This window comes from Thermobia domestica, chromosome 7 (assembly GCF_964235325.1).
Source record: "Thermobia domestica chromosome 7, izTheDome1.hap1.1, whole genome shotgun sequence".
In the NCBI taxonomy this organism is placed as follows: Eukaryota; Metazoa; Arthropoda; class Insecta; order Zygentoma; family Lepismatidae; genus Thermobia; species Thermobia domestica.
Genome location: NC_137460.1, coordinates 25,811,089 through 25,831,714, shown reverse-complemented (window position 1 = coordinate 25,831,714; position 20,626 = coordinate 25,811,089). Strand labels below are relative to the sequence as shown.

The following is a 20,626-nucleotide window of genomic DNA, read 5'->3' as shown; positions in this document are numbered from 1 at the left end:
AAAGTTTTTAAAATGTAGTTTTAAAATAATGTTGACATCTCAATAACATATCAAAAAAGGAGGGAGAATAGTTGTCGTTCTATTGTGGACAGCAAAAAAAGAAAAGAAAAAAAAGAGAGAGAGAGACAAGGGCAAACAATAATGTAATCTATATGGATTTATGACAGGAATTTTCGTTTCAAAAAATTGAACCTATACTTATGCTGAATTACTGCCTCAAAGATCATGGGCGGGACAGATAATCCGTCTTGCCCCCAAGTAGTTTGTTTTATTTGGAATTTACCAGTTACACACCTTAACAGTGGATTCAAGTCACATATGAAGTCTCCGAAACGATGAGGAAATGTTTACAATAGTCACGATGGGGCTTCTCTGCTTCCAGTCCATGTCTTTTTAGATTTCCTGTCTCAAAATGTGCATTTCTTGCAATCTCTACATCTATAGATTTGTTTATAGGAAATTTGTATTATTAGTGTACGATTCACGAAATATTCAGGTGAAGATATTACGCCGAGTATAGGCACGGTAAATTTTTACAGTGATCTGGAAGTTTATATTTAAATTCACGTGTTGTTTTGCAATCTAACTGTATGGACTTCTCCCAACTGGAAATTAAACTTCTCAGGTCAAGTTTCAAGAACTTCCTTTATCCATTAATCTACAATACCCTTTATATAACTCAAGTTCTGAAACCGCACAACACGTAGTTTTTTTTTCTTTTTTGAGTTCTGGAAAAAGGGGGCCCACGGTGGCTTCGTGGTAGAGCGCTCAACTCTGGTGTGAATTTGTGGTGGAGAAGATTGCGTCCGTAAGCTTCATCGAGATTCTCTCCTTTCCTCCGAAATTCTAATTCCAGTAATTATTTCATTATTATTCACCATACTAGACATTTCTATTTCATTTCATTCAGTTCTGAGAAGAAAGATAGTAGTTAGGAGCTAGATCATGCGAGTAAAGCGGATAGGAGACCAATTCCCTCTACAGTTCTTCTCCATCGTCCTACTTACAATCAGCGAGTAAATGGGGTCTTGCATTATCATGTTGCACCAATGGTCGGTCACGAAGCGTTCTTAGTCGATTTGACATCCACTTGAACCGCTGAACCAGAGAAAAATATAAGAACAATATCTTGCAATTATTATGGTTTCGTTTGCAAGAGAATCCATCAAGATTATTTCATCACAATCTCAGAACACCGTTATTACTGTATATTCAGGAAAAATAAAAATCAATTTAAAATAGACAATAATTCTTATTGGTAAGGCCCGAAAATTATATATTCTATGTGAACTTAGAAATTCATAATATCTCTTTGAATATGACTTCTCATACAAACTACTTTATACACAATCATCCATACTTTATTGTTGATTTAAATGAATTATGATTATTAGATTTTTTTAAAAATATAATCTATGATTTAAAAGATACCGAACAAGTAATATTTATTTATTTTCCTGTCCTTGTTTTTTTAGGTAAAGAGCACGAAGGGGCAAGCGGTCACGAATCGGACGCAGCCATCGGGGACAGTAGTAAGAACCTGCCGAAGAAGCAACGAAAAGCTCGAACGGCGTTCACAGATCATCAACTACAAACACTCGAAAAGAGTTTCGAGCGACAAAAGTATCTCAGTGTTCAGGACAGGATGGAACTAGCAGCGAAGCTCAACCTCACAGATACTCAGGTCAAGACTTGGTATCAGAACAGGCGGTAAGTTTAAATTTAGTTTCGGTTCCTTATATGTAGAATATCATCCAATGACGTGGCCACACTGGTCTATCGGTCCCTGTCAGATTGTCAAACAGTAGTGTACCTAATGACGTCAGTAGTTAGTTGGATAATCATTGGAGAATACCAGATGGCGTTGGTAATCTGTTGCTCACTCAGCGTGGTGAGGACAGATGTGGAGGTGCCTGAAAGCAAGAGCGTACTAGCATCTCAATCGCTAGTGTGAACACTCCTTATTCACTAGCATTGGCGCTACTTGGGTGTAAGTAATCGGATTCTTCATTGACAGAGTTTTTTCTTTCTTATAAACTAAGATGAACCAAGTTTGAAGAATCAATTTGCCTGGGAGGAGAGGTTCATTCCATTCTCAAAAGAATGGATTGAGCAAATTATTAGTTTCGATAGTGTTAACTCAGCTATAATCTGATATAGGGAGGACTGAGATTGTAGGTAAGGGGTGCTTACAAGATAGGAGTTAAGACTGACTTTTCTTGAAAATATATCATGAAAAGGATAGACCCTATTTCGTCTCAGAAAGAAAGTGTATCTATATTCCTATTGGAAGATATCATCTCATCTCTTGAACAATCGTAATTGTAGTTCCCTCCAATGTTTCCAAGGGTTTGCAGACCATGGGTTCTGGTCATACCACGGATTCGATAATTTACAGCGTCGGGACGCCTATTGGCACTAAATGAGCAAGTAGATGTGAGCTAACATTAACACCGTGACTCCGACTTCCACTCACTAGAAGAATTCCCTCCGCCACTGCTGGTAGGGTGACTTAGGTTCATCATGATAATAGATTGTATCCCATACAATTATCCATCTTTCAAACGGTTTTGGTTGTAACATGCTGACATTAGAAAGAAGCAATATCTGTCCCCAGCTACAGCTACGATCTAGATTAATGTGTTCAATTACTGACTGTAAGTTAAGGTTCACATACAAACCCAAGCGGGTAAACAGATGCTACACCAGTGTTTTATGTTGTTTTATTGTAACATATATTTATTGTACTGTATGTAATACAGTACAATATATGCATTATATATAATATTACATATATTACAGGTACTTATAAAATTTATCTACCTAAAAAATTATTTAAGTTATGAAAATTCAGTGTCTAAAACTGAAGTCTAGTATCTTCTCAAAATAACTGTTTCGTGTTTTTGTGGCGCTATTGGGATTAGAAGTTCTTTACTTTCATTTATACAAATGTAAAAAAATCAGACATTAGGAAGAAATGTATATTATGAAATAAGAACCGAATGAAAAAGAGTAAGTCCTTGAACTGTTTAAAAGATAACATTCCAACACCAAAATCAAATATCGTCACAGGTTTATTTTACATTCGACTCAAATAACCCCACAGTCAGCTCTACCAAAATCAAATATCGTCACAGGTTTATTTTACATTCGACTCAAATAACCCAGTCAGCTCTACCAAAATCAAGTATCATCACAGGTTTATTTTACATTCGACTCAAATAACCCAGTCAGCTCTACCAAAATCAAATAGCATCACAGCTTTATTTTACATTCGACTCAAATAACCCAGTCAGCTCTACCAAAATCAAATATCATCACAGGTTTATTTTACATTCGACTCAAATAACCCAGTCAGCTCTACCAAAATCAAGTATCATCACAGGTTTATTTTACATTCGACTCAAATAACCCAGTCAGCTCTACCAAAATCAAATAGCATCACAGCTTTATTTTACATTCGACTCAAATAACCCAGTCAGCTCTACCAAAATCAAATATCATCACAGGTTTATTTTACATTCGACTCAAATAACCCAGTCAGCTCTACCAAAATCAAGTATCATCACAGGTTTATTTTACATTCGACTCAAATAACCCAGTCAGCTCTACCAAAATCAAATATCATCACAGGTTTATTTTACATTCGACTCAAATAACCCCACAGTCAGCTCTACCAAAATCAAATATCATCACAGGTTTATTTTACATTCGACTCAAATAACCCAGTCAGCTCTACCAAAATCAAACAGCATCACAGCTTTATTTTACATTCGACTCAAATAACCCCACAGTCAGCTCATTTAACATTAAAATAATAGTACAAGCCGAAGGCACGCGGTAACCAATCGGAAAATGTCATCTATAAACGTGGAGATGGAAAACATCGAAATGGTATAATTAGTATACTACCGTTTCATCGTTTACATATAAAAATATTTTCTGCCGTCCTAAGCCAATATGTTCTGCAGATTTGGTTAAAACTCAAGCAGGCAATGAGCATGTGACCATGGAGCATTAACTGACAAAAGCAGAAAGCCGTGTGTATAATATAGCTACGTTATCATAAGTGTAAACTTTACCTTATCCACAAGTTTGGAGGCTTTTAGCTAAACACATAATCGTGATTTTCTCAAAGGTATTTTGCCTTTGAACGGCGATTTTGTATCGTAATATACAGTACACGAATCGACAAAGTTTGAATATGTTATTAATTATATTCATTACATTACATTCACTATTGTCATATGTGTGCATTGCAATTCACGTTGGTTATTAAGCTTACATATTCTCTGAAACTTAAGACAAAAGAGAATAAGTTGCTTGGTATGTTACTAAGAGACACTCCACTAAACGGAAGTTCATCTCATTATGTCATTTGATAGCAAGCAGGAATATGTAATGATTTTTTTCTCACATTTCTTCCACTCAGCTCTCAAGTAATTCTTCCTTAAACGTTATGAAATAGATTAACAATGAAGTGCCTAAAATATGAATTTGAGACATAGTTGAGGTTGGATAATTCATAAAATTGACCATAAAATTAAGGCGCAAACACGTCCCTTCTGTACCGGAGTTCTCTCCCTCGTAATTTAAGTTCTGGTACCTTCCAAAATTTCCCACGATGTTGGATAGACATCGTTAATTCTGTCCATAGTATCAGAAATCGAACCCAGGACCCTGAACCAAAAGCTACTTGATTTATTGCGTTGCAGTTTTATATATTAATACGTTTTCCTGTCAAATTAACCGATCATTATATGTTGGAATTATTGGAAAAGGAAAAACAATTTGCTTTAAAATAAAGAATTTTTTTCTTCCTATGTTACATTAATTAAATGTAAGAATCAAATATTATTAAAAGAATTTCAGGATATTGAAAAAGGAAAGAAATCTTCATTATGGAACTAATGTTTCCTTTTTGATATTTAGAAATTTGCTGTAATTTGAGATAGGATTATACATTTTTTAAAAGAAAAGGAAAACCACATTTAAAACTGTAGTATAGAGCGGTAATAAAACTTCCTACTGATTAGCAGAAAATGATTGCTAAGATATACAGACAGAAAAACATTCTTAAATATCATTTTCCTTTTTTTTTTTTTTTTTAATGTTTCTGTCTTACTTATTAAAATTAAGAGTTATTAAAATTCAGTATAAAAATATTTAAAACAATCTAAATATAGAATAATACACGTCTTCGAAAAGCTTTTAATGTGAGAGCCTTACATTTGAAGTTTGTAATGAAGACAACATACCATTATGATTTTAAAACCATACTTTGTCATTAGACTTCTCCATTGCCCAAATGATTTCATTCGCATTTTTCAAAATAGTAGGTCTAAATAAAAAGAAAAGAAAACAGGTGAACTTATTGTTCTTTCCAACGGAATAGGCCTGCTTTTGTTTTGTAATAATAATAATTTATTTGCAAAAAAAAAAAAAGGAATATTCTGCCCATTCTATAGATAAGAAAGGTCGTCGCTGACATCCAAAAAAAAAAAAAAAAAAAAAAACTATGAACATTAAGCAATGTCGAAAACAAATCCATATACTGTATATAGGCTTGAACGTGTGCAAAAGAAGGTATTTTTGCTGTCACTCAAAGAAATTTATATATATATATATATATATATATATATATATATATATATATATATATATATATATATATATATAAGTGACTACCATGTTTGTGACTTCGCACTGCTTGAACTACCCGACCGATCTCGATCAAATTTTCAGAATAGATGAGGTTCGGGCCTAGGATATTTTTCATCATTTCACTTTCTCGGTGCAACTTAAGAGAGGGGAGGAGAATATATATCTGAAATTTGATCGAAAATGACCAATATTAGTGTCGAATTCATAGTTTTCGGGGTCGCTGAGATGAACAGTGATACTTTGACATTTCCGATGCCCTTTAAATCCAAATTCAGCCCCGCAACTTAAGCAGGAGGAAATATATAAAAATGATCGAAAATGACCGATAGACTATTAGTGTTGAAACCATCGTTTTCGGGGTCGCTGATATGAACAGGGACACTTCCGATGCCTTTAAATCCTAATTCAGCCCACAATAGTAGTTAATATTTAATTTTTACTGTCATTTTCACCAAACACATGACCTAAGGAGTTGTGTATTTGAAGTTTTTATTTCAACCAGCGAAGCGGCTAATCACCGCTAGTTGTAAATAATCGTCAAAATTTTCTACGCTATTGAAATTCTATTGGAAATGGCAAGTATTGGATTTAGCCCAAAAACACCGAAACTTCTCTCCCTTTTAGCAATTGCATCTGAGAACACGCGAACAAAAGACGCTCCTTGATTTATTACTAGTTAATAAATTTATTGATATATGATTATATATTAATTATTAGTTACCTTAATTACATATGCGGGTATTTAATTAGTCCAAGGACATTTAAAAAATCTTCATTATGTTATTTTTAAATTCGCTACAAGTACAAATATTAAGATTATACTTAGAAAAGTGAAAATCGTATTTAAGTGTGTGGCTTAATAATTAATGAGACTCAATTATGGAGGAGAAAATTATTGCTGTATTTATCATTATTATTATTATTATTATTATTATTATTATTATTATTATTATTATTATTATTATTATTATTATTATTATTTGTAAGAATAATATCATCGTTGAAATTGATATGTTATAAATACAGTATTGTTCAAAATAGTAAATGTGGGTTGACACAATGGTTTTTTTTTTTTTTTTTTGTCATTAAAGAAATTTTTAGTATCTACACATTTAAACAGTTTCCTGTTGTTGATTCACAGATTTAGTTAATACATAGTTCGTATTGTATTTAATATTGTAAAAACCGGCCTAATGTTACTATTCTATAAGCTATCTTAATAAGAATTACAAGGCCTTATGCAGAGTCGTTCTGAAGCGTGGTTAGTGCCATACTAAAGAGCTCGACTAGCATATGTTTCCAGCAGTAGTCAGGCCTTTAGTATGACGCTAATCATACTTCAAAACGACTCTGCATAACGCCCACAGTTATTATGCATGTTTTGAAGCTCTTTGAATAAAAATTGTTGCCAATTTCACTTTTGCCAACAAATATTACTTAGAATGTTTGAGATTATTTGTATTTTATGAAAAGATTTTGTAATGACCGTAAGAGATTATCATTATCGGTCGCTTTAAACTTAACAGTATTTCTTAGTATGTTCATCAGTCCTATTTAGAAGAATAATTCGATTTTGATTTGAAACATGGTCATTCTTTAAATGTTGATTTAGATTCGTTCATCAGTCAAATAGTTGGAACTGATGATGATTCGTTCATGAATCAGTCATTTTTAAGTAAAATAATAGCTGCACATAAAGCAATCAAATAAAACAAATGTTGAAAATGTGTCAATCATTTGCCAATAGTTGATCGTCGTGTGAAATGAAAGTAAGAAAAACTATAAGAGTATTTAGGCTACCTATATTTCGTTTATGGGGACATTTTTTTTTTCATTTTATTTTTTAACTTTTAGTTTTTATTTTGTTGACTTTCCTATAGCGTGTCAAAAGTTTTGCTTCCATATCAAGAAACAGAAAGGGCAAAGCTTCCTCGGAAAAGTGTCGCACACAGCTACAAAAATCTTATCTAACACGAAGGCCGAATAGGGCGGCCACGCTATGTTCCTCGAAACATGTTCACGTTCTCTTGTCAGCTATGTGTGTTGTGTGTGTCTTCGTTTTATATGTGTTTCTCCCCCAAAATTTTATACTTAGCGATTTCGTGTTGATTGCTTATACCAGATATCACACACCCTTGTAAGATTGAATTAAACTGTATTGAAAACGTTCTTAGGCAAAACGTACCAAGCATATAAACGAAAGTTTTTAAACAGAAATATATCTTCACGTATTTTGTTGTATGTTTGTTGACATGCAATTTGATGGAGTTAAAAAAAAGAGGAAGAGGAGGGGAGGAAACTCCTAAATTCTTATATATTTGACTTCCAATAAAATTGAGGAGCCAGTTTCACTACTAAACTTTATAATAATATTTACGAAAATAAAAGTTGTAAGGATTCATTTTCCCATAAGTATCTACTAGTCTTTTTTGATAAAATTTTATCATGTAGTGACAATATGACACCAATATGAGATTTTTGTTCCAGAATAAACATAGCTGTTTTGTGAGTTATTTCAATAGGTTTTAGCGTTCAAGTCACAGTAGAACAATTAAAAGGCCTATATTCTCGTCATGTTCGTTCATTGGTCCGTTCTAACTTTGTAGACTTGAGCACGGTTAATAATTTCAGAATCAGAAATCCAAAATCCTTGAAGGCTACAGCGGACATTGTTATTATTATTATTATTATTATTATTATTATTATTATTATTAGTAGTAGTAGTAGTAGTAGTAGTAGTAGTAGTAGTAGTAGTAGTAGTAGTAGTAGTAGTAGTAGTAGTAGTAGTAGTAGGGATTCACAAACGGGATAAGGGGAAAAATGAGAGTTGATAACACCCTCTCGAATCACATCAAATTTGACAAAGTTCTATCTTTTAATGAAATAAACTTTTTAACGTCTTAAGAACAATGAATTCTGAATTCAGAAAATATTTGGACTTAGTAAATGACTGAAATGTGAAAATATAAATATAGCAAAGCAGTGGACCTCCTTTGTATAGGTGTATAGTTTAGTGCCCGCACTCTAGATGCGAGAGAACCAAGTTTGTTTCCCAGTGGGAAATCGTGTGATTCGGACCCCACGTTAAACTGTAGCTTCATGTCTTATATAGCTTCGATGGAAGAGACGCTAAACTCCAGAGCCACAACAAGTAAAGTAGTGGCTTCAATGTACTTTAGAAGCAGTATTGCCAGGTAGTTCATAGCTCGTTTTAAAAATGGTTTCATATCCGTTTGAGTTTAACAGATAGTTTTAAGAACGTGAATGTCATCATAGTAATTATGGTATCTGGACGTTCAGCATTTTTAGTTACATCATCCTGGTTTGAGAATCTTATGTGCCGGTGTGCCGTCAGTTCTAATAGTTCAGAAGTTAGATTTTAACTCATTACATAATTACTGTAAAATTTTAAACAAAGGGATGTAAATGGCGATGAGAACTGATGAGTCACATGAAACTTATATTTTGAAATAATTACATTTTAGCACAAATAAAATTTAGTTAATGCAGGTACTGGAAACTTAAAATTAGATTTTCATAGTTTGTAATAAAATCTTTCTATTCCCCGTTCACAAAATAAATGTTAAAGTGTATTTCCTTATATTGAACGTAGAATTTCTTGATAAAACAATATGAAACAAAATTTAAAATTTTGCTTAACGAATATTTTTTAAATTCCAAAATAGTTTTTTTCTTTCCTCAGAACGAAACTATTAAAAATTTCGACATAATGCGTATGCGAGTATAATTTGTCTGTTTTTTTTTTTTTTTTTAAATATTAAACATTCAAGTTTTGATGTTTAGATAACATGATACAACTAAATTGATAAAAATATCTTAAAATTATGGAAAACTCAACAACGTTTCATAAAACTCGGTATAACTATTTTTAAGAGTCATATCGAGTTTTGTGAAAAACGTCACTTCTCAGCAGTTTGCTACGTGTAATTATAATATTTGAGGTTTAACAACGAGCAGACACAGTTTTGGAATGGAGATGGCGAAATAATTATTTGAGAGGTAAACAGAAACAAGTTTAAAGTTCTTGAATTCCTTCGCCATTTGGTTTATCAGCCCTCACTGGTTTGCAACTTGGGAGCGCCACCCAGGGGGCAGGTGTAAAAAGCGAGCAAGAGGTGTGCAAGTTATTGACAGAAATAAACTGTGAAATTATGAAAATTATAATTATCATTTACAATTTAGCTTCAGCAGACTTTATACAGACGCCAAGTGTTTCACATTTTGTCTCTGTCGTGAAAAAGAAGAGACGGTGAATTATGCATGATTTACGAAGAACGCGCCACGTAAACAAGGTTGCAACCACTGATTAATATGGTGAAGTATTATTCTTTTCTCTTACGAAAATAAGTGGGAATTTTAATTGTTTCTTTTCCAGATCTGTTTAAAACTCACTTAGCTTCATGAAAATTAATTTCTATAGTTCAGTGTGTCCGATTGAAAATATATACCAATAAGATTTTAAAAAAATAAAAAAAAAGTACCTCAACAAGCAATAATAATAGGATCGTCTGGTAAACAAAATCATGGAGTTTTATGACCACCAGACGGAAAGATCGTAATGTTGCTGGTTTCAGAAGTATTCAGGTGATACAAAACAGAAATATTTTATTTGTATTGATGACGAGTTTGAAGAACTTTTGATATAAAGAGGGAAAAGACATGACGGAAATAACTAAGAAAAAATTCTTGGAGAAATTAGAAAAGAAAAATAATTAACTGTGCAATAAGGGAAAATACAAAAATAAAATAAAATAAAATTTACGAATTCATTTTTAATAGCTAGTTAAAATGGGTAATAAATGGTTAATTATATTTATAATACAAGGAAATGTTCATGTAACTTTTTAAAAATTTTCTCCCTCTCTCTCTCATGTGTGTATATATAAGTGTCATTTTATTAAATTACTAAGATCGTTTGTTAGAGGAAAACGAAGATTAACTCTTAAGACATCGTTATCTGTAATTAGACATGAAGGAGTAACCTCGCTATGTTATCTTCGGTTAACAAAACATGTTAATTAGTAAATCGTTTGTGTTAGGTAATATAACCTTTAAAATATCTTGAAACAACGGTAAAAGAAAAGAATACGTGAAAATTGTTAGGAATTTTTTTTTTCGTTCAAGTAATAAAACTTAATGCTACTTTTTATAAGTAAAAATGTTGTGTTGAATTAATTAATCATTTTCGTCATTAAGGATTATTTCAAATAATTTTCGAGCTGTTTTTCCGTTTAAGAAAAAAAAAAAAACTGCAAGTGAAAATCTGATCACGGAAGAAAGTCGTCCTCCATTCTTTTTCAGGAAATCTTTCTTAGGATCATGCTAGTGGGCCCTATAAAATTGTAATGCTATTAGGATCACGCTAGTGGGCCTTATAACATTGTAATGTTACTAGAATCACGCTAGTGAGCCTGATAAGATTGTAATATTATTAGAATCACGCTAGTGAGCCTGATAAGATTGTAATGTTATTAAAATCACGCTAGTGAGCCTGATAAGATTGTAATGTTATTAGAATCACGCGAGTGAGCCTTATAACATTGTAATGTTATTAAAATCACGCTGGTGGGCCTTATATGATTGTAATACTATTAAGATCACGCTAGTGGGCCCTATAAAATTGTAATGTTAATAGGATCACGCTAGTGAGCCTGATAATATTGTAATATTATTAGGATCACGCCAGTGAGCCTGATGGGATTGTAACGTTATTAGAATCACGCTAGTGGGCCTTATACAATTGTGTTATTACGGTCACGCTAGTTGCGCTTATAATATAATGTTAGTACGTCCGTTACAACGGCAACTCTTGAATGGATGTCGATTTTTTAATTTCTTTGTTGCAATAGATAGCTAAAGAATTATCTCGGTCGAGGTCATAAATAAATTCAAATATGTTAACAATAATGGATAACGGCGACTTACATTGTCGCACACGATAACTCTTCAATGAATGAAAGTTAACTTTTGAATGCTTTTTGTTTTCCTTTTTGTAAAGGTATTAGTAGTAGTCACTCATCTCGCTGTTAGATGACAGCAGACGTTCTTCAGTGGTTGACATCTACCGACGAAATTGAAACTTCTAGTCCGCGATCCTATTTACTGTCTTATCAGAGTTCATGATGTAACGTTTAACAAGTTAACGTTCTAACCTCGAGTTAAGATTTTAATAAATTTTGTTTCTGATATTTTAACTAAATTCTTTTTCTTAAATAGAAATTACTGCCTGATGTCGATATTTCGACAGTTTTCGGGATTTATTTATTTATTTCAATATTCAGTATGCCGATACTTATCGATATTTCGGTATTTGTTATTTTTGAATGATTTTTGATATTTCAATATTTGTCAGCATTTCGATATGCAGTATTTGTGATGTTTAGTATTGGTTTTCGATATCAAAATTCAGATATTGCACATCCGAATATTTGAAATTTTGGTACGATGACCAGATTCTACTGTTTTTTCTATTTAAGCAGCTCCTAACGAAAATGGTTTACAATCTTGAAGTATGTTTGTAGAAGAAAAACAACGTAATACGTGTTATTTCAAACACGACGGATCGTAGAGTGGCGGTCTATATTAGCGTTAAGCAAATCACACACACCATATATAAAAATGTATATTTCAACAATATACAGTGTAGCTTGCAAAGGATTCTTCCGGATATGCACAGACTTAAAAAAGGTGGGTCCAAAGTAGACAGAAAGTAAGCTTTGACAGCAGCTAACACTTAATGCGTCGGCGGGAACTCGGGAGTGTTAGAAGCCGCCAGTTTCGCGGTTCCTTGTGTTCGGAATAACGAGTGATGAGATCTAATTTTACACGATTTGGAAGGTTTCGAAACTATGAAGTTTTCCCCACATACTTGTATTATTCTGGTGTGAGAAATCAACTTTTAAAGTTTATCGGTGTAGTTCATTAACACCCTATCATTCTAACACTAGCAATCCTAGTTTGTTTGTAAACTTCAAACAAAAGTGTGTGATTCTAACGAGTACAAAAAGGTTGAGAAACGAGATGTTCCATAAAAGTGTTTCCATGTTTCTACCTTCATGATCATTCGAAAAAAAAAAAATGGGAAAAGTTACGATCCCTGCCTTCGGACCGCGGTGGCCCAGTGTCACCTCTGGTGCATGAGGTTCCCGGGTTTGGTTCCAGCTCGCGCCAAGTAGGCTTTGTTGTGGACAAACATCGTGTGCGGTGTTTTTCTCGGGGTTCTCCCGTTTTCCCCCACTTTCTTCATTCCATAATTTCATTCATTTCTTATCATCACCGTCTTCTTTAGCCCACACAGCATAATCGTGGGACATAAAACTCAAAGATTTCATTTTTTTTTGTAATCCCTGTCAATGATGAGAATTTTCTTCTCTAGGAGGGGTAAATTTTTGTTCGGGGGGTTTTTTGGATGGTACTCTTCCGTCAATTCACACACACTGCAAACGCGCAATAATTATAGTACGCTGCAATGTAAATACTGTTTTTAAATCAAGTCAAAGAAACGAGAAAATAATATCAATAAAAAGAACCAGGACATAAAATAAATAGGAAAACGTTGTTGCGTCAAAGCAAAAGAGCAAAAGGAAGAGGAAGACCCAACAGACAAGTAAAATAGAAAAAAAAAGTGAAGAGATAAAAAAAAAGGTTATAAAATAGTCTATGGCGAATGAAGAGAATCACTTGGTCGGAAAATCGGTTGGAGAGTTACTACAAAGCAGCGACTTTGTACGGCCCATTTCACGGTTTCTTAAGAATCAGAGTCAAAGTGGGGAAGCAGTGACTGCTTGATTGAAAATTCTCTGCCAACACACAAAAGCGGTTTTTCTACAATTAAAAGCAAAAGAAAAAAAACTGACCGTGCCGAATAACATGTATATATAAGAGAAACCCTAGAAGGTGTCGAGATATACATGGAACAGTTTAATAATAATAATAAACAGAATAGAACGTGTGGTGGTTTGAGTTGGTTCCAATTTTTCAAATTCTTTTTGCTCCATTCAGGAAATGTGAATAAAAAGATTATAGATCTTCTAAATCCAACCAAGTGGAAGTGTGATTCGCAAACTGTAGGGGATAAAGGGAAAGGAGGAGGGGGTATTATAGTCAATCGTCATCCATGCATGCAAATCGTGTGGTCGTTGCTACCGTAATACAACTTAGGAATTAAAAGGCATCCTTTGTCCCTATTCGAGTATCCATTCTTTGTTCCTGGATTTATCTATCCACACACTGACGGACGCCATTTTAAAATAATTCGTTTTATATATCTATTTGACTATGCAATGATCATTATATGTTACATTACCTCTCCACATCTTTTTCGGGTGGGGAGGTTGTCTGTGGTCTTTTTAAAGAGGTCTTATTTTCCCACCACTTAACGTTAGTAGGATTGAATTGCTAAGCGTTTAACAGCGTATTCCAATTGCTCTTTTTTTTCTTTCTTTTTTCACTTTGGTTTGGTTGAATACCCTTAAGAGTGCCGTAACTAGGTGGAAAATTTAAGTGAAAATGACTATTTAGCTTTAACATTCCATGATCATCTACGAGAGACGATTGTTGATTTATATACATATGTAGAGAGAGAGAATCCCCATACCATAACATATCCACGGGATATTCTCACATGTACTAGAAAATATACCTGTCCTGGGATATGCAAGATCGTGGTAGAAACTTTATACGTAATGGAAAGACATGATTTTTATTTGGATTTTTCTGTCCGTCACGGGATGTTACAGCGAACTCTATTTAATTCGAAGTCCAAGAAGAAACGAGAAAAAGTTCGAATTATTGAATATTCGAAATATTTAAAAAATATATATGCATTTTCAAATACCTAAAATCAAGCGCACAAAACTATATTACGTTTTAAAAAGAAGCAGTGGATTTTACTTTTAAATTAACAAATTATGTAATGATCCAATACCTCAAACAACAAACTACACATATTCGCACATAAATTAAACCGTAGATATAATGGAAAACACATTTAAGAGTCTTCATCCTGGCGAAATTAAAATATCGCTAATTTTACAGTAATTATGTGATATCTTCAAATAGATAAAATATAATCGAAATGTGCGATAAGAGCGCCCTAGACAATATTATTTTACATGAGAAACCGTTATCACGACTCACTTATCTGCTTTCGATTTCGAGCCATTTTGAAAATCGGCATTTATTATCGCGTTTCTAAACAGCTGAAAACGGAAAGCCGCTAGGTGACTTGTGATAACGGTATCTCACGCAAAATAATATTGTCTAGGGCGCTCTTGTTCCACATTTCAATTATCTTTTATCTATTTGAAGATATCACATAATTACTGCAAAATTAGCGGTACTTTAATTTCGCCGGATGAAGACTCTTAAGGACAGCACAACATACACTGAATTAACACACAAAATCATACGCAAATAACAATCTTACCTATTGATTCTCATTTAAAGAAGTTTGTGATTTTCATTTGTTTGTATTTGATCCGTTTTACACAGTCAACAAAATCTTCCAATTTCATTTATTGCGTGAAATAACATTTAGTTGACATTCAATGAAGCTTAAATTTGCACCATTTCGGAAACTTCACATGAGTTTGGCACCGCTGTTCCTTTATTTTATTTCCTATAACATCTTCGTCTTTATCATCATCATCATCATCATCATCATCATCATCAGATGGATTAGTTTTAAGTTACTCTTTCTTATTGTTGTCTCTGGATAACTGACAATCAGCTGAAACTTCGTTCTTCTGTTTGCAATGTATCCAATACTAAAAATTCTTGTACTCAATAATCACTTGGTAGTCATTGCTTCCCCACTTTGACTTCCAATAATCCAAATTAGAAGTTCCAAAAGTTCGACTTACCCACGAACAAAGAAAAAATACCAATAAAAGATAAGGTATAATTCTCTGTGATAACTGAAGAAAATGCACTCGTTCATAATATCACCATCAATTGAAATATTAGTTATTTCTGAAAGAATAATTTTCCAACAGAATGTTTGTCGATGATCTCTCAAAACTACTATAAGTCGTCGTTCTTACGCATAAGAAAGCTACGGTATATGTTTACTTTCATTTAAACATAGAATAAGAAAATGTATTTTTCTTCCCAGTCGTGTATATTTAAACATTTTATGAGAAGAAACTGAATAACCCCGAGGAAACTCCCCACACGGTGTTTGTCACCACAAAGCTCACTTGGTGGGAACTAGGATCGAACCAAGGACTCCACGCGCCAGAGATGAGTGCTCTTTCAGTGAGGTACTGCAGCCCCAGATACGTTTCATATGTATACCATTGTAGAGTTACAGATAGTATCGGGTTATGTGTGGTTATGCTATAGAATAAATCAAACAATAGATACAATATGATTCTTAACGAAGTAACTGTATATTTATCATGTATATAGGAGTAGACATATAAATAAATAAGTAATTTATTCCACAAGAATAAACAGAAAGCACAACGGACATTTTAATTAATTTTTATTTTTTAAATTTTTATACAAGCTAGCCAAAAGGGCTAGCCACCTTTAAGAGGATTACACCATCCCTTAGGAACGAAATTTGACAGAAGCTTAGGGATAGGTTATAGTGGATGACCTAAGTGCTTTTACATTTAACTCGTGTTGTTATTGTTGTTTGTTTGTTTATTGCTAGCCATTGATGGCTAGCACCCTTTTAGAGGGTTACGCCGTCTCTTAGGGAAGAGTAATTCATATACAGAGGTATTAAGGGATTGGGTGACGATCTCAGACGAATTCGATATTTATTAGACTAGGAGCATGTCTAAAATCTTAAGGATCTTTGCGATCCTTAACATTAGGTAAGGGATTAACTATTTTACTCTTTTTTTTTTTTTTTTTTTTTTTACAATTTTTCTCGAAAAGTGCAAAAATGAGAATTTGTCCTCGAGCATGTTAGGACAAATGTTTAGCTTAATTGGACTTTTTTTTTCGTAAAAAGCTAAAACATATTGTAAAATTTAACACATCAAGAAAAGTGTTATGATATACTTTAATTTATTTTCGTAAAGTATTCCGTGCTTAGATCAGCCAAATAGAAGAAAATGAAAAGAGAATCCAAAATTACCTCGTAATCCTCTATTGGTCTTACCAACAAGAGCTCGTGATGAAAGGAAGAGATTAAATGCTCTTATAAAGATGATACAGCAGAAAAATTCTTTTGTTGTTCAAACGCGGCCCTTTTAGTAAAAGGAATTTAACCCACATTGAACAGCAGCTTGGCCTCTGTTAATTGTTGTGTGATTAAAAAGACTCAAAAGAAAAGAATGTTTTGTGTAACTAAAATTTTTAAAGAGGGGAAAAAATATTAACAGTGTATTCTATGTTCCTAATGCCTATTATACTCAGAGTGTTCCGCACTCACTAGGAGCTAATGAATTCCTCATAGCAAGAAATTAAAAAAAAAAATAAATGTTTGGTTTAGTTGGATCATTAACAAGATATATAGCCTACTTCTTTTCAATTCAATTGCGTTGGCGCCACTTGAGTTTCTTGAGGATCCAGGCACACATTGAAAATACTTTACGAACAGTAACTCTGAGCTGGCCACTAGATAGGTACAGGTATCCCGACATACTAATATTCAGTTTCTTGTCCCAGAGTTGCGTTATGTTCTCTATAGATTGGCTTTTTATCGTAAATACTTCCAGAAATAAAAGACAATATTGATACTTGATCGTTATTATAAAAATATTACTAATACTTTATTATTATTATTATTATTATTATTATTATTATTATTATTATTAAAAGTAGTGGTATTCCTTCGAATATGTTGTCTTAGTGTTTTTGTTTGTAAAAGTAAGTTAAATTTTTTCCAAAGACAGGGAGACAGAAGACCAAGACACAAAACGCACTCGTGAATATACACTTAGCTTGATCTGTGCGTGTACATAATAGGTTCCTGTAAAACAATAATTATTTAGAACATTGCATAACTCTTGTATTAACTACAGTAAATTTCCCGTAGTACTGTATTATTTAATATAAATAGTATAATATATTAAATAATATAGTGTGTTACTAAGCAAATACGTTTCGAAATGCATTTTCAATGACGGAATCCCTTTTGAAAATCCAGGGATGGGCAATTCCAGCGTCTCGTGCCCCTACCTATTTATTTGAAGATGTCCATTAGTTCAGGCTTCATTTTGTTTCTAGTAGTTGAATTGAAAATAAATTACCACCGGTCCTGTCTTATGTATTTTGCATTACATTAAGTGTATTTTATTTATTTTACGGACGGAATGACTTCTGGCATCTTCATTTACTCATACCATTCCAATTCAATCGCTAATGATTTTCATTTTTTTTTTTTTTTTAAATACAGAAATCAAAAGAATAATCCTATTTATTCAGAGTAATAATTTGGTATTTAGAAAATACTAACCGACTAGTATGATCGAACATTATACACTAGACTATACAAAGATCTAGAGTTCTAATTCCGCTCAGTGAATAAATATTATCTATTGTACCACAATTGATAAAAGTTGAAAAAAAATGCCATTCTAGGTAATGGTATTGTAGCAGTGAAGTGGATACATTATTATGGCTCTTTGCTTAAAAGCTATGTGTAAAGAACGCTATTTACAGCTTCATTGATCACGGAAATGGGTGCACATTCATTCAGTCACCATATTTTAACGTTGGTTTCCGTTTATACATTGTGTTTCAACCACTCTTAACGGAATTGTACTCTTCAATTGTGTGGATTTTTTCTTTTTTAATGGAAAAGGAGGAGGGAACCTAGGTTCAAAAATTGACACATCATAGACAGTTGATCACCACAAACGGAGATTTACCATTCTGTCTCTTTTTGTTGGAATAAAAATTCCAGTTAAATAATTTCGTTAAATAAAGAGTTAAACTCAGATCGCTGTTCCAAATATTGAAATACAGTGGAACAGCGATAACTCGAAGCTTAAGACAATACACAAAAATTTGAGTTACCGAGTTTTTCGAGTTATCAAGGTGACCACAGCAAAATTTCGAAACAACCAAGGTTTTCTGTTTCTCATTAAAAGTGACTATATAAACTCTATAACTCAAAGTTTTATTCGTTCAACTTCTGGAACTCGAAGTTGTAAAAGTTCCTTAAATTAAATAAGGTGATTAGTAAAAATTAAATACTGTACATGTATTGTTTTGGAGGGGAACTTTTATGTCTAGAGATGAGTAAAACACAATTAGAGTGCACACATTAGCAATAATGACAATTGCATAAAAGCATAGAGGTCTAGTTTCAAATTACCGAAGTCACATTAGGAGAAAGGTTAAGTTATAGAGGTAAACTTCGACTTATAGAGGTTTACAGATGCGAAAGTTCGAGTTACCGAGGTTTTTATATATCATTTAAAATTCGACTTATCGAGGTTGTAATTTTTAAATATTCAACTTATAGGGGTTATTTTTTAATATTGAGTGTTATGGAGAGTTCAAGCGAATGTGAAAAAGTCGAGTTTCCAAGGAATTCGAGTTATAGAGTTCAAATTCTATTATTATCATCCTGGGACAGCCAAGATGAATGTCAAATATTCTGGTGTTCCATTACCAGTAAGGTTAGACTTTTAAGCGTTGGAGAATTACTTCGAGATTAAGATTCAGAAATAATGTTAAGAAGTGATACGCTGACCACGCATAATCCTAACCGGACGTCCGAATCTCACCCTCTTTGCGGAAATTCTGCGTACGCCACTGCTTCCGTTTTATCATCCGTCTCCATTTAACATGCCCTCAACGAAAAGCACAAAGCTATAGAGTAACAATAATAAAAGCTGTATTTCCGTGTGCGTACGGATGTCGGTATCTATTTTATATTACCTAATGTCCTTAGGTATCGTGGGAATGTTTATATCATCCTTTCCATCTTTGTCTGTTAATACGATTTATGCGTGTAAAGCTATTCGAGGGGTTTTCAAAAAGAGAGACTCTTTGTTAACGTACTAGCAGTTAGGGATAAGCGAAAATCACATATATCCTTTACAAACTAATTGTTATGTTCTATTACAAAAAAAATTAAAATATATGGTAAATATGTCTGTGTAGTACTGATACTTACCGAATATCCGGTATAAAAAAATAACACATATTTTACACAAATAAACAGGAACATGTATTACAAAACTAAAGTATTTCTATTGAGAAGTTACATACATGTTGTTTTGTCCAGTGTAATAGCATAGCATTGCGTTCTGGCAATAGAGTTGTTACATAGTCTTATTTCCTACAGATATAGTATTATAAATTAAAGTTTACGTAACGAAATTAAAATTTAAGAGTCACTGATTATTTAGGGTATATCTCATTGAGTACAACGTCTTTGTATAGTGTCATACAGTTTACGGAGGGTTTTAGTGTCAGTTTCATCTCATTGTAATGCACCCACTCTCACCTTCCTCTGTTGAAGTAAAAGTGTAATTACTACTTTATAGATTCAATGAATTTTCGGAGTACTGATGGAGAAACTTCCACCGCAAAGAACATAAAGTCTTTCTATCAGACATACATTAAACTGATCAGCAGTAATCAAGCTGTGCATGAAATTCTGTGAGATGTCAACTAGATTATGCAACATTTAAGAACAACATATGAGTATTTGTATGGCGTTTTAATTGAAATCAATTCTAAAACTTCTTAACAGCTTCTTATCAACTTACATATTATAATTACAGTAGAACGTATTCATTACATTATCATCTTCTTTATATTCGTATACAATTCTCATATTTCATCATATTATATTATTAAAATCATTCATATTTTATCATCGTATTCTGTCGAGGGCTGTTTTAGTAAAACTAGAATTAAGTTCGCAATACATTATCAAAATTGCTAATTAAATATTGATCACTATGTTTCCATAAAACTGCACATCGTAGATAGAAAAATACTAACGTAGTTCCGACATCTCGGG

At 33.0% G+C, this 20,626-nt stretch overlaps 1 protein-coding gene across 1 annotated transcript in view; it reads left to right on the top strand.

Moving 5' to 3' along the window:
- The window catches only part of LOC145689927 (homeobox protein B-H1-like), a 101,156-nt gene that overhangs the window by 71,748 nt on the left and 8,782 nt on the right, over positions 1 to 20,626 (top strand). The window contains exon 2 of the mRNA XM_081764281.1: positions 1,476 to 1,710. Coding sequence (XP_081620407.1) covers positions 1,476 to 1,710 — 235 coding nt within the window. The remainder of the gene's footprint in view (positions 1 to 1,475; positions 1,711 to 20,626) is intronic.